Source organism: Budorcas taxicolor, chromosome 17, assembly GCF_023091745.1.
Source record: "Budorcas taxicolor isolate Tak-1 chromosome 17, Takin1.1, whole genome shotgun sequence".
In the NCBI taxonomy this organism is placed as follows: Eukaryota; Metazoa; Chordata; class Mammalia; order Artiodactyla; family Bovidae; genus Budorcas; species Budorcas taxicolor.
Genome location: NC_068926.1, coordinates 37,396,916 through 37,412,115, shown reverse-complemented (window position 1 = coordinate 37,412,115; position 15,200 = coordinate 37,396,916). Strand labels below are relative to the sequence as shown.

Sequence of the window (15,200 nt, the reverse complement as noted above, 5' to 3'; positions counted from 1 at the left end):
ATCTAGCAAAACTGGACCCTGGAAAAATATTTATTTTTACTCAAAATATATTAATATCTACATTAAAGGAAAAAATATACTCTTCTCAGCAGGGTCAATTTCCAGTACGATGACAATAATAATATTTTATATTTGGATATGTAATACTATAGGTGTTAATATACACTCATATCTCTATCTACATCTGTCCCTACCTCTATCCCTATCCATAAACCTATGTACATACTTCATTTATTTTGGTAACTCTCTGATTTCTAAACAATTACTAGATTTTCCAGTCTTACTAAAATGATTTTTATCAATGTTTCTAGCAAGAAGTAAGTAATTATTTTCAGAAGGTTGGTAGGAGTTGGCAAAATGTCCAGCATTACAGTGTGTGCTTTTCTATATCCGCACAGAATTCTCTTAGTGAATTAGTATCTATGCCTTATTACAGATAAGAATATTAAAGCTCAGAGAGGCTAAGTCGTAGCTCCAAGTCATAGGATTATTATATGGTAGAAAAATAATTCTAATTGATGTCTTACTGCAAAATCCATGCTCTTCAATTAGAGAAATCTGCTTTTTAGATACACAGTTGCTACATAAATAACATGTGTTTGAATTGTGGGTCTACTTATACAGGTTTTTTGCTTTGGTTTTTTTTTTTTTCCCAATAACTGTCCACTACAATATTACGCATTCTGTGGTTGGTTGAATCCATGGATGTGGAACTGCAGATACCAAAGGCTTACTGCAAGTTTACACTCAGATTTTCACCTGCAAATGCAGTTGGGGCTCCTAAGCCCTGCATTCTTCAAGGGTCAACTGTACTTTGTATCTCATCATTGCTCAAAGGAAAAAAATCTCCAAAATTATTTTTGCTGAAGGTCGATATGTCAATAATTTTTAATATGTGCAAATAAAAAGAGTGAAGTCATCATTGATTGGTCTGTGAATGTTTCCTCTGCGTTTTTGAGAATATTTATCTGTCAACATACAAATGTGACTTGTGTAATTAATATTATTAGCCTTTGTACATGGAACTACTAGAAGAGAACCCAGAGCAATTCTTAAGTTAGAGATTTACAAAGGGGTGTGGTTTTTCCTGATGTGTCCTCCCCCTTATTTTGGTGTTGTTATACAAAATTCGGACAGTTTATTGAGTACTAGGAAACATCCCAAGGAAAACTGCTTTGTACTACACAGTCTCACACTTTGTTTATTCTCTTTTATCATTGATAATATTATACTCAGTAAGCTTACCTATTTAACTCTATCCTGGTTTTAATTATATGCACTACTTTCTAAAAATTGCTACTTTCACATTAACAACTGTATGTATGATAATGGTGCAGAACATTAATGGAAAACAAATGTAACAAAAATTAAAAGTCTCTATTTAAATGAGAGATAAATTTTTTATTACAAAGAAACTGTTTGCATGCTTATAAAATAGTAGAATATAGACATGAATTAGTGATGTTCTAGGTATCTGTGTTACAGCTAAAATCCATTGGTTTTATTAACAAAACCAATGTCAGGAAGCTTCTCCCTTATGTCTTCTTAGAAGAGGTTTACATTTTCAGGTCTTATACCTAAGTCTTTAACTATTTTGAGCTAATTTTTGTATACGGTGTAGATGGGGGTCCAGTTTCATTATTCTACATGTGGATACTGTTTCCCAGCACCAATTTTTTAAAAGACTACCCTTTAGCCAATGAGTATTCTGAAGCCCTTGTCAAAGTCAGTTGACGGCATACATGTGATTTATTTCTAGGCTCTATTTTCTGTTCCATTTGTCTACATGTCTCTGTTTATATCAATAACAAGCTGTTTAAATTACTATAGCTTTGCAATGTATTTTGAATTAACTCTCAAATTTTTCTTCCTTTCAAGTTTGTTTCAGTTATCCTAGATTTTTTGCTGTTCCATATGAATTTTAGGATTTTTAAAATATATTTCTGTAAAATGCTGCTGAGATTTTGATGGAAATAGCATTGGATCAGAGATTCTTTTGGTTAGGACGGATGTTTCAGAAATATTCATTCTTTTAACGATGAGCACAGAGTACTATGATATCTCTCCATTTATTTGAGTTTTTGTCAATTTATTTAATCAGTTTCTTATAGTTTTCAATGTATGGGCTTTCACCTCCTTGGTCGAATTTTTCCTAGGTATTTTATTCTTTTTGATGCATTTGAAAAATGGAATTGTTTTCTTTATTGCCTCACAAATATACCCGGTTAACATATAGAAAGACAACTGATTTTGCATGTTGACTTTGTATTCTGCAATTTAACTGAATATGTTTATTAATTCTAACAGGTTTTTTTTTGTGTGTGTGGATCTGGAGTCTTTGGGGTTCTACCTATTTGAGGTCATATAATCTGCAAACTGAAACAGTTTTTCTCCTTCCTTGGATTTGAATGACATTTATTTATTTACCTTGCCTAATTGCTAAGGCTAGGAATTCTAATATAATGCTGAATAGAAGCATGAAAGTGGGTACTCTTGTTTTGTTCCTGATCTTAGAGGGGAAATTTTTTTTTTTGTTTCGATTTTTAGTTTTTTACCATTGAGTACAGTGTTAGTGGTGAGCTTAAAAATTTATGGGCTTATCTATGTTGAGGTAAATTCTTTCCAATCTAGTTTGCTGAGCATTTTTATTGTAAAAGAGTTTTGTAAAAAGAACTTTTATCATAAAAATATGTTTTAAATGTTGTGTTTGCATCTATTGGATGATCAAATGATTTTTATAGTATAGTCTGTTAATGTGCAAATCACATTAACTAACCTCCTTATGTTAAACCATCCTTGCATCCCAGGGACAAATCCCATTTGACAGTGGTGTATGTTCTTTTTCATACGTCACTGGATTCAGTTCACTGATATCTTATAGAAGAATTTTGTAACTATATTCATTAGGTATATTGGCCTATAACTTTCTTAAAAGCACATGTAACAAAAGCAAAAATAGCCAAGTTAGAGTATGTCAAATTTAAAAGCTTCTGCACAGCAAAATGAAAAATCAACAGAGTCAAAAAACTACCTATGGAATGGGAGAAAATATATTCAAGCTTTATATCTGGTAAGCATTTAATTTTTAAAAAAAGGGACTCCAATAACTCAATAGTAAAAAATAACAGACCATCTTAAAAATAAGCAAAGGACATAAATAGACATTTCTCCAAAGGCATACAAATGCCCAATAGACCATATAAACAAGTGTTCTACACCACTAATCATCAGGGAGGCAAATCAAAACCAAAATGAGATATTATTTTCATACCTGTCTACCAAAATAGCAAAAGATAAAAGTATTGGAAAGGATGTGGAGAAATTCAAAGGTCTAGACTCATTTGTAGGTATGTAAAATGATTTAGCCACTGTGGAAAACATCATGGAGTTTAGATATAAAACTATCACATGATCCAGCAGTCCCACTTGTAGATCTATACTGAAAAAACCTGAAATCAGAATCAAAGACATAGCTGTACACAGCATTATTCACATCATGCAAGATATGGAAATAACCCAAATAGCTACTGACAAATCAATGGATAAAGAAAATATTGTATATACATATAACAATATTATTCACTCTTAAAAAGAAGGAACCATGTGGATGGACCTGGAAGACATTATGTTGATTAAAATAAGCCTGTCACAGAAGGACAGTTACTGTGTAATTGTACTTACATGAGATATCTAAGAAAATTAAAATCATAAAAGCAGAAAATACAAGGTGATTGGCAGAGGAAGAGGAGAAAGGAGAAACCAAGAGCTGTTCAATGGTTTTAAAGTTGTAGTTATGCAACATGAATACATTTTGGAGCTCTGCTGTGCAACTTAGACCCTGTACTTAACAATGTGGTATTGTGCCCTTACAATACATTGAGAAGGTAGACTCTATGTTAAAAATTTTATTAAAATTCACTAATTAATTAAAAATAAAATCTAGTTTTCTGCTTTTTCTTTGAAAATCTCACATAATCTAAGTACATAAGTAATATCTATAAACGTTTTACTTCCAGACTTAGAAAACAAAAATCTCTAAATCTTTCTCTTGTACTGTTTCTTATAAGATGGCTTTGAAAATTCCATAAACAAATGTAATAAGGCTGCACTGTTATATCTTATCAAAATAGCATTTCTGATTTTAACAGCATATCTGCGAACATAATCTCAAAATTATTTAAAAATACTTATTTTAACCGGCAAGAGTTTGAAGGAATAAGTAAAATAAAGTGCAAACATGATTTCATGAACTGTTGATAAATAAATGAACAATATGACTAAATTTTATTAAATCTTCCAGTAAAAATTTTCACAAATTTCCATGATGGTAGATAATATGATTCATTGACTAAAGAAACTATGGCTAGATGTTTCAATTTTGTAACAGAGATATGCAGAAAAATATATGACCAATATTGAAAGAAAATTAAAATACAGAGTTGAAATTAAAGTCTGTGTCATAAAGGACAAGGACAAGTAAAGTTTTCAACTACTTGTCCTAAAATTAATTTCTAACAGGATGTAAATAGAAAATTGGTATTTAGCATAAATATATAAAAGGAGTAAACAAAATTTCATGGATGTTATCTAGGTCATTAAACTGAGTTTCTGCTTTTCATTTTCTACTTTAGAATTTTATTTTAAAATATTTGCTTATAAAAGTATTTGTACTAGCCAGACACAATATAGTACAAAAATACTGGTAGCCATGACCTGGATAAGAGTCTCCTTCCTCATTGGATCCATTCATATCCTCATTTACACACTGATTGAAGAGGAATAAGAACATTACTGGGACAATGTTTTGTTGCTGTTCAGTCCATCAGTCATGTCTGACTCTTTGCGAACCCATGGACTGAAGAACACCAGGCTTCCTTGTCCATCACCATCTCCCAGAGCTTGCTCAAACTCACGTTCATTGAGACAGCAGAGCCATCCAACCATCTCATCCTGTCATCTCCATCTCATCCTGCCTTCAATCTTTCCCAGCATCAGAGTCTTTTCCAATGAGCCAGTTCTTTGAATAAGGTGGCCCAAGGATTGGAGCTTCAGCTTCGGCATCGGTCCTTCCAATGAATATTCAGGGTTGATTTCCTTTAGGATTGACTGGTTTGATGTCCTTGTTGTACAAGGGACTCTAAAGTCTTCATGAACATCACAGTTCAAAAGCACCAGTTGTTTGGTGCTCAGCCTCCTTTATGGTCCAACTATCACATCTATACACGATTACTGGAAAAACCATAGCCTTGACTTGATGGACCTTTGTTGGTAAACTAATGTCTCTGCTTTTTAATATACTATCTAGGTTGGTCATAGCTTTTCTTCCAAGGAGCAAGTGTCTTTTAATTTCATGGTTGCAATCAATATTTGCAGTGATTTTGGAGTCTAAAAAAATAGTCTCTCACTGTTTCCACTGTTTCCCCATCTATTAGCCATGAAGTGATGGGACCAGATGCCATGATCTTCGTTTTACGAATGTTGAGTTTTAAGCCAGCTTTTTCATGCTCCTCTTTCAATTTCATCAAGAGGCACTTTAATTCCTTTCATTTTCTGCCATAAATGGGCTGTCATCTGCATATATGAAGGTATTGATATTACTTCCAGCAAACTTGTTTCCAGCTTGTGCTTCACTCAGCCAGCATTTCACATGATGTACTCTGTATAAAAGAAAAATAAGCGAGGTGACAATGTAGAGCCTTGATGTATTCCTTTCTCAATTTGGAACCAGTCCATTTTTCCATGTTCGGTTCTAACTATTGCCTTTTGACCTGCATACAGATTTTTCAGGAGGCAGATAAGGTGGTCTGGAATTCCCATCTCTTTAGGAATTTTCCACAGTTTGCTTTGATCCACACAGTCAAACACTTTAGCACAGTCAATGAAGCAGAAATAGATGCTTTTCTGGAATTTGCTTGCATTTTCTATGATCCAACAGACGTTGGAAATTTGATCTCTGGTTCCTCTGCCTTTTCTAAATACAACTTGAACATCTGGAAGTTCTCAGTTCATGTACTGTTGCAGCTGAGCTTGGAGAATTTTGAGCATCATTGTGCTAGCATGCAAAATAAGTGCAATTGTGTGGTAGTTTGAACATTCCTTGGCATTGCCTTTCTTTGGGATTGGAATACAAACTGAACTTTTCCAGGTCTGTGGCCACTGTTGAGTTTTCCATGTGTTGCCATATTGAGTGCAGCACTTTAGTGGCCTCATCTTTCAGTATTTGAAATAACTCAGCTGGGATTCCATCACCTCTACTAGCTTTGTTCATAGTGATGCTGCATAAGGCCCACTTGACTTTGCACTCCAGAATGTCTGGCTCTAGGTTAGTGATCACACCATCATGGTTATCTGGGTCATTAAATATTTTCTTGGATAGTTCTTCTGTGTATTCCTGCCATCTCTTCTTAATACCTTCTGCTTCTGTTAGACCCAAACAGTTTCTGACCTTTATTGTGCACATCTTTAAATGAAATGTTGCCTTGGTATCTCTAATTTTCTTGAAGAGATCTCTAGTCTTTCCCATTCTATTGTTTTCCTCTAATTCTTTGCATTGATCCCTGAGGGAGGCTCTGTTATCTCTCCTTGCTCTTCTTTGTAACTCTGCATTCAGATGGATATATCTTTCCTTTTCTCATTTGCTTTTTGCTTCTATTCCTTTCTCAGCTATTCGTAAGGCCTCCTCAGACAATCATTTTGCCAATTGCATTTCTTTTTCTTGGGGATGGTTTTGATAACTGCCTCCTGTACAATGTTATGAACCTCCATCCACAGTTCTTCAGGCACTCTTTCTATTGGATCTAGTCCCTTGAATCTATTTGTCCCTTCCACTGTATAATCGTAAGGGATTTGATTTAGGTCATACCTGAATGGCCTAGTGGTTTTCCCTGCTTTCTTCAATTCAAATCTGAACTTGGCAATAAGGAGTTCATGATCTAAGCCACAGTCAATCTTGGTCTTGTTTTTGCTGATTGAATAGAGTTTCTCCATCTTCAGCTGCAAAGAATATAATCAATCTGGTTTTGGTATTGACCATCTGGTGATGTCCATGTGTAGAGTTGTCTCCTGTGTTGTTGAAAGAGGATGTTTGCTAGAACAAGTGCATTATCTTGGCAAAACTTTTTTAGCCCTGCTTCATTTTGCACCCCAAGGCAAAACTTGCCTGTTTTCCAAGTATCTGTTGACTTCCTACTTTTGCATTCCAGTCCCCTATGATGAAAAGGACATCTTTCTTTTTTGTGTGTGTTAGTTCTAGAAGGTCTTTTATATCTTCATAAAACCATTCAGCTTCAGCTTCTTTGGCATTTTTGGTCAGGGCATAGACTTGGATTACAGTGATGCAGAATGGTTTGCCTTGGAAATGAACAGAGATCATTCTGTCATTTTTGAAACTGCACCCAAGTACTGTATTATTAAGATGGCAGAGTAGAAGGATGTGAGCTCATCTTCTATGGTGAGAACCCCAAAATTTCAACAAGCTGCTGAACAACCATTGACAGGAGAATGTTGGATTCCCCCCAAAATTGTACCCCACATCCAAGGGACAATGCTTGAACCTTGTCTAAAATTGGGGCTCAGAGAAATTAGCATATAAAGGATTCTCAAAATATCAGAGTCCCTGAAAAACTTAGACTAATATGAGTTGTAGATAGACTTTACAGATTGACTTTGGAGCAAGGAGAATGAATAGTCGGTCGAAGCAAATTGAGAAAAGAATCTGAAAATAGCCATGTGTGCCATGTGTACCAGAGGAAGAAAGTGTCTGAGTCTTTCCCTATAGGTAGCTTACTTGATCAATGCTACAAGAGTACTTTGTGTTCTAAATATTATAGTTCAGCTGTAACCAAAAATTCATCTTTAGTATTTCCTTCCCATCATATTCCTTTCACCAGGTAAAAATGGTTAAGTAGGACACTACATTTTTCTTAAAACTTCGTGAGGAAAACAGGAGACATGTACAGTGATGACAAAGGATTTCAAGCAGTAGGTAGAGAATAGCCCATGGTGTGTTGGCGCCAGGGCAGTGGATGTTTCAGGTGGCTTACTTCTCTACCTGCAGCAGAAAAAGGTTGATGGACAGCTATTGGACCACTGACTACAGTGCAGAAGAGAAAAAAAGAATGATATTATGGTATTAAGCTTACAGGATACCCCTTGGCTGTATTGTGGGACCAAGAATCCCAAATCATTGAGGAGAGGGAATTTCCAAAGGATTAAATTTCCTGTATAAGGAAATGGGAAGACAGGACTCAAAATAGCTTATGTACATCTGCCAAAAACACAAAATCACTTTCATGCCATATTGAACATTTCACAATCTTGTACTTAATCTTTCAACCTACTTTTTTCAAGAATTCTATCCTTCCTATATATGAAAACTGCTTTTGCTTATTTTTCTATTAATTGATCATTTCTTAGCATTTTCTGTTGCTGCTGTTTCTGAAAAAAGCTTAGTTTTAAAGTTCAGTATGATGTGTGTGTGTATGTGTTAATCACTCAGTCATGTCTGATTCTTTGCGACTCCATGGATTGTAACTCACCAGGCTCCTCTGCCCATGGGATTCTCCAGGCAGGAATACTGGAATGGCTTGCCATTCCCTTCTCCAGGGAATCTTCCCAGCCCAGGGATTGAACCTGGGTCTCCCACATTGCAAGCAGATTTTTTTACCGTGTATGTGTGTGTGTGTGTGTGTGTGTGTGTGTGTATTTAATACATACGGGTCTTTCTAGCAGAATCTTCCACAAAAAGAGAAGAGATGTCTTCATCCACTCCTGCTTCATTTTTTGCAATACAAGTGTATGCTCCCGTATCTTCATAGCGCACATTGCTAATATGAACCTCACTGCAATTTGCTGAAAACAGAAAGCAAATGCAACTTGTAAGCTACAATTTCAGCTTTGGTATAGTCATATCTGATTACACAGTCAAATAGTTCACTTAGCTTGTCCTAATTAAACTGTTTTCCTTCCCACTTCCATGCTTTGGAGACATGCTAAGTTATTTCTAATGCATTCAAGTGTTTCATAAATTGTGCTGTCATTCTATTACACAGATCCCAATATTACTTATCAAAAGCACACACAGTATATTTTGTATTCATTTCATACTCCCTACCTTGCATAAGAAGTGTTGCATGTTGATAGCTATAATTTCATTTCTGTATTCATTTTTAATATTCAGGATCCACCTTGTCCTCAGCTTTTACAAAAATTTTAATTAATATCAATATGGTTTATTCATAGAGAATACATGTCAAAATACATGTCATAAAGGAATTAAGTGAGCTATATCATATAAGTATAATGCCATTCCATTGAGCAAGCATATGCATTATACATTAGGAATTATTAAGTATAGGGGACAGAAAGAAAATATACATAATTCCTTTGCAAGATTTTCAGTTGTTTTCAAGAAATATACCTAATCTAAGCAATATTATCATATGGAATTGATATCATCATTGTCAACCAAAGGGTTAAGGGATTGATTAACCCAATTTTTAAATCTTGATAAAAGAGTATTTGAAGCTAATCTCTGAATAATGAGTTGCACTCCTCAAAGTGTAAACAAGGGCATAATTACCCATTTACTATACATTGGCAGAACATGAAGTACTTTTACATATGCGTGCATGATCAGTTGCTCAGTCTTGTCCATCTCTTTGCAACCCATGGACTGCAGCCTGCAGACTCGTCTGTCCATGGGATTTTCCAGGCAAGAATACTGGAGTGGGTTGCCATTTCCTCCTCTATGGCATCTACCCAGGGATTGGACCCTCATCTCCTGTGTTGGCAAGTGGATTCTTCACCACTGAGCCATCTGGGAAGCCTTTACATACATTGTCCCTTAATAGTCCTGGATAATAACTAATTATCAGATTAGTTAAACTTAAGCTCCTAGGATGATCTTATGCAATTTATTCCCCTCAAAATAAGTGCTGGATTTCTGTTCTATCATGGCCTAAGTTTCAATGTTTTTAGTCCTCATTTGTTTAGGTTTACATCTTTTCTTTTACTTTCTTTTTTTCTATGTGTGTGTGTGTGTGTGTGTGTGTGTGTGTGTGTGTGCACGCGCGTGGCTTTATGTATATATTCCTTGTTGTCCAATCACTCGGACATCATGTTCTGTCTGCAGTAAAAAGGAGCATGACTCTTCCTGATAGAGATGGGGATCAAATAATCAGAGTGGCTATTTGGGGAAAGAGGTAAAAAACCAATGGGAAAAGAGCTTAAATGTCATCCTTATGGGGATATGGAGAGGCAGTGAATGTTTGGGGAAGGCTAATCACTGAAATCACTCAAACCTCTTTCTCTTACAAATATCACTGCACACTTCCATTCCATCATTTGTTGAGAATCACTTCTCCAAAGCAGTTGGCAGGCTTTTGTGTTTGTTTTTGCTTTTCTCAAAAAGGCCAGATGGTAAATATATTAAACTTTGTGGACTACACAGTCTCTGTGCCAACTACTCACCTCTGCCATAGCAGCCTTACAACAGCCAAAGACAATATTTTTAAAAATGTGTGTGGCTCTGAACTAAAAACAAAAACAGAAAACAAGCAAAAATATTGCTTTATTTACAAGAATAGGCAGCTTTCCAGATTTGGTCTGGGGTCCTTCATTTGTAAACCCATGCTCTAGAAGATGGGGAGGAAACAAAGTATCAATATTTTAGCCCAAATCAGCTTCTTTTTTGTGTGTGAAACATGACCCTCTCCAAAGACCACACATTTAACAATGTGAATTCTCTTGAACTTTTGAAACCCTTAAGTTAATTTATTCTTCAAATTTTCTCTTCCCAAAATTCATATATGTTTTTCTAACTTATGCACTTGTCTTTCACTCTTTTCCTACATTAGCTAGCATTTCTAGATATTTTCTATTCCATAGCCAGAGCTACCAATTTCTTGGTTCATTTATCATCCTGACACATCTGATTTCAGAACTAGAACAAGATGACGTCCCCTGCACCTACTTTTTAAATATATCACTAGACCATTACATAAGGAAATTTACAAAATTCCAAATTCACAATATTCAGTTTACAGAATGTTACTTGACTTTTACGGTTAGATGCATTTCATACCCTACTTCACTTTTATTTCAAATCTTTTTTCTTTGTTTAATGTTTTCCAGCAAATAATAACTTCTTAATTTAAGCAGGTGGTTTTCCTCTTTAAATCATTAAATTACATACACATGATTAGAAAGTTAACTCAAATGATTTTACAGTACATAAGTTTAAAGAGTTCATCACGCTGTACACCTTAAATTTACACAAAATTTAGGTCGACTTTATTTCAATAAAAGCTAAAAAATAAAGAAATTAATCCAAACTTTCTGTTTTCATCAACATCTTCATTTTTATTTACTTCTCAAAGGAAAGTTTCTATGCTTCATTCCAAGATCATCCCCTCCTTCTTTCTTGTTGATTTCCACAAAAATTTGTCCATCTTTCACCTGCTCCATTGTCCACATATCTTTCTCTTCACCTATATCTTTTCAAACCAAAATAAACTGTCCAAGAAGTAAGAAATAACTTCACCTCTCCTAAACCTTTTCACCAGAAACTACTACCTTTTCTTTTTCCACCTTTCAAAATTTTGAAAGATATTTTTATTCCTATCTTTCATTTCTAAGGACACAGCAAACTGATTTTTTAAATGTCACAGGGACAAACTAATCACTAACCAATGAATATATTTTAAAGATCTTCCTTGACTGTGCATATAGCATTTATGAACTCTTTCCCAGTTTTGGCTTTCTTTTCTTTCCTTCTGTAATATCATTTGTTCTCATCTCTTTGCTAATTATTAGTCTCCTTCTGATATTCTCTTGATTTGGCTGCCAATAAAATATTTCTTCTTTTCTAGAATTTTACTTCTCATAATATCCCATCCATTTACATAGTTATTCAGTTAGTGCCTAGACTTAGACTTCACATAGAAGTGACAAATAAGCATCTTATGAATACACAGATAATTAAATAACGATAGAATTTGTTAATGTGTTAACATACACAAAGCCATATGGAAATTCACACTCCTGTGTGCCAGAATCTTCTCTTAGGTTGTGCTCCCAAATCAACTTTTATTACTTGTCCTTGCCTCTTAAAACTTAACCTAATTTCTTTTATTTTTTTTTAAATGATAATAGCTGTTTTACAAATGTCCTCATTCTTTCAAAGTTGAGTGATGATTATAACTAACTTCCCAAATTTCCCTTCTCATATAAAGGGCATCCCAGGTGGTCCTAGTGTTAAAGAACCTGCTTGCCAATGCAGAAGACATTAGAGACACGGGTTGGATCCCTGGGTTGGGAAAATCCCCTGGAGGAGAAAATGGCAACCCACTCCAGTATTCTTGCCTGGAGAATCCCATGGACAGAGGTGCCTTGCAGACTATATTCCAAAGGGTCATAGAGAGTCAGAGACAACTGAAGTGACTCAACACACACAGCACACACACATTTCTAAAACAAGGCTATGTTATGTTTATAGAATATGGTTTGCTGCTATCAAGTGGACAAGAGATTGCAAAATCAGAAGCTAATTAGACTTTTACTCAATTTGATTTCTGTTAATCAGATCAATCTTCTTCTCAGATAATAGACACCAAGACACAATCAGAGAAGTAAACATGTAAATTTATTTTGGTGATTTATATTAACCTTGTTAGGATTCTGCTTTGAAAGATCAAAAATACTCTCATATGTCATTCTTGATTTTCAAAAATAGATAAGTAAATTTTTAAAAAGATTTATTTTTAAATGTATGCTAATAAATTGCATTCACTCTCTAAATTGAATGGTAGTCCCACTCCAGTGTTCTTGCCTGGAGAATCCCAGGGATGGGGGAGCCTGGTGGGCTGCTGTCTATGGGGTCACGTAGAGTTGGATATGACTGAAGCAACTTAGCAGCAGCAGCAACAGCAGTATATTCGTATAGAAATAAGGAAAATATATTCATTTCTAACACTATGAATAGAAGGAATTTAAAGGCATGGAATAAGGAATGTAATGCCACGTAACAGATACTCCAATAAAATGACTGTCCCTGGGCTACTCTTGACAATGGAAATAAGATCTGTAAATTTTATTACTTACTAAGATAATCAAACAATATGCAATTAATTTTGCATTATTTTGATTATTTGATATGATAAAGATTATCTGTTTTTTACATACCACACATGTGATTATTGTAAACTGTATAATGACTAATCACAACTGCATATTAGATTAGTAAAACATGTAGAATATTTTATATATTAGAGTGCAAGAACTTCATCACTTTAAAACAACACAAATGTGAAACATATTTAGCAACATTTTGATTTTTTTCCTTTGTTCATTTGCAAAGTGTGCTATAAAATATTTCTTAAAGAATTTCTATATTATTGACATATTCTGTAATACATATTTTAATGTATGATTTAAACATATAAATTGTCTCTTCAGAAATGTATTTAATGAAGGAATTCAATTATTCTGTTCAGCATATCTGCTATAATTTAGAGGATAAGTTTTAGAAGAAAATATTTTACTTATAAAAATAATGACATAACTAATCATTATGACAAGACTATTATTTAAAACATTAAAAGTATTAAAGTATTGTTTCAAATATAATGTCTTAGGTACTAACATAACTTCTTTTCATATTCATTATATACATTGCCACCAAATATCACTTTCTCTTTTTTTCAAAGAATGTAAAATGTGTTATAAATTTTAGTATGAAATTTCTGCATTGTTATTTAAGAGAAAAAATGCAAGTAAAAAAGCACCTTGAAGTGTGAGTTGCTTGGACAGCTTTGGTGTAATATCGATTCCATTCTTCAGCCAGCTAAGCTGAGGATTTGGTATGCCTTCTGCATGGCACCTAAGACTTGCAGTAACTCCAGGTTCTCGGGCTTGACTCTCTGGATACACCCTGATTACTGGAGGGACTAAAATTAGAAACAGAAGAGAAAATGATTAGTATACATATATGCCACTTGGTTTTCTGAAACAAAGAAAAATAGCAATTATATATGTTAATGATGTTATGCATTTTTACAAGGTCTCAGCTTGCAAATCTCAGTAATTTAGTATCCAGTAACATATGGTTTTTCCAGTGGTCATGTATGGATGTGAGAGTTGGACTACAAAGAAAGCTGAGCACCAAAGAATTGATGCTTCTGAACTGTGGTGTTGGATAAGACTCTTGAGAGTCCCTTGGACTGCAAGGAGATCCCACCAGTCCATTCTGAAGGAGATCAGCCCTGGGATTACTTTGGAAGGAATGATGCTGAAGTTGAAACTCCAGTACTTCAGCCACCTCATGCAAAGTGTTGACTCATTGGGAAAGACTCTGATACTGGGAGGGATTAGGGGCAGGAGGAGAAGGGGACTACAGAGGATGAGATGGCTGGATGGCACCACTGACTCGACGGATGTGAGTCTGAGTGAACTCTGGTAGTTGGTGATGAACAGGGAGGCCTGGCGTGCTGCAATTCATGGGGTTGCAAAGAGTCGGACACGACTGAGTGACTGAACTAAACTGAACTGAACTGAACATGTGCCAGTGGTCCCTGGACAAATGCTATTCTGAGACTGTACCAGGTGAAATACAAGGTAAGCCCAGGATATCTTGTTTCAATAACTAAAGAGGTCCTTAAGGAATGAGAAAAATGTATCAGAAAATACAAAACCAGTTTAAAGGGGCTTTCATTTAACAAATAGAAAATAATTGGAGCATTAAGATAATTACAGGTTATGAAGGAGTATAAAAATAAGACTCTAAATATTCAGTTATATAAATAAGTGAATAAATACTTAAATGGGAGAAAAGGAAAAGCTTTTCCTTGCTATAGTATCTTAAAAAAATTACCATAACAATTCCACTTATGGTACATAAGACTCCAAATGCAAAAAAAATAAAATCTTGAGAAAGAAGAGTGGAGCTGGAGGAGAAAAGCTTCCTGACTTCAGACTATACTACAAAGTTATAGTCATCAAAACAGTATGGTACTGCCACAAAAACTGAAATATAGATCAATGAAACAAGATAGAAAGCCCAGAGATAAACCCAAGCACCTATGAGGACTTTATATTTGACAAAGGAAGCAATATACAATGGAGAAAAGACAGCCTCTTCAGTAAGTGGTACTGGGAAAACTAGACAGTTATTAATACATGCAAAAAATGAAAATAGAATACTT

At 34.7% G+C, this 15,200-nt stretch overlaps 1 protein-coding gene across 1 annotated transcript in view; it reads right to left on the bottom strand.

The window, feature by feature from the left end:
* FSTL5 (follistatin like 5) overlaps positions 1-15,200 on the bottom strand; it is an 858,755-nt gene that overhangs the window by 154,101 nt on the left and 689,454 nt on the right. Inside the window, exons 8-9 of the mRNA XM_052654835.1 lie at positions 13,785-13,946; positions 8,716-8,850 (exon numbers count right to left, since the gene is read on the bottom strand). Of these exons, the coding sequence (XP_052510795.1) occupies positions 8,716-8,850; positions 13,785-13,946 (297 nt within the window). The remainder of the gene's footprint in view (positions 1-8,715; positions 8,851-13,784; positions 13,947-15,200) is intronic.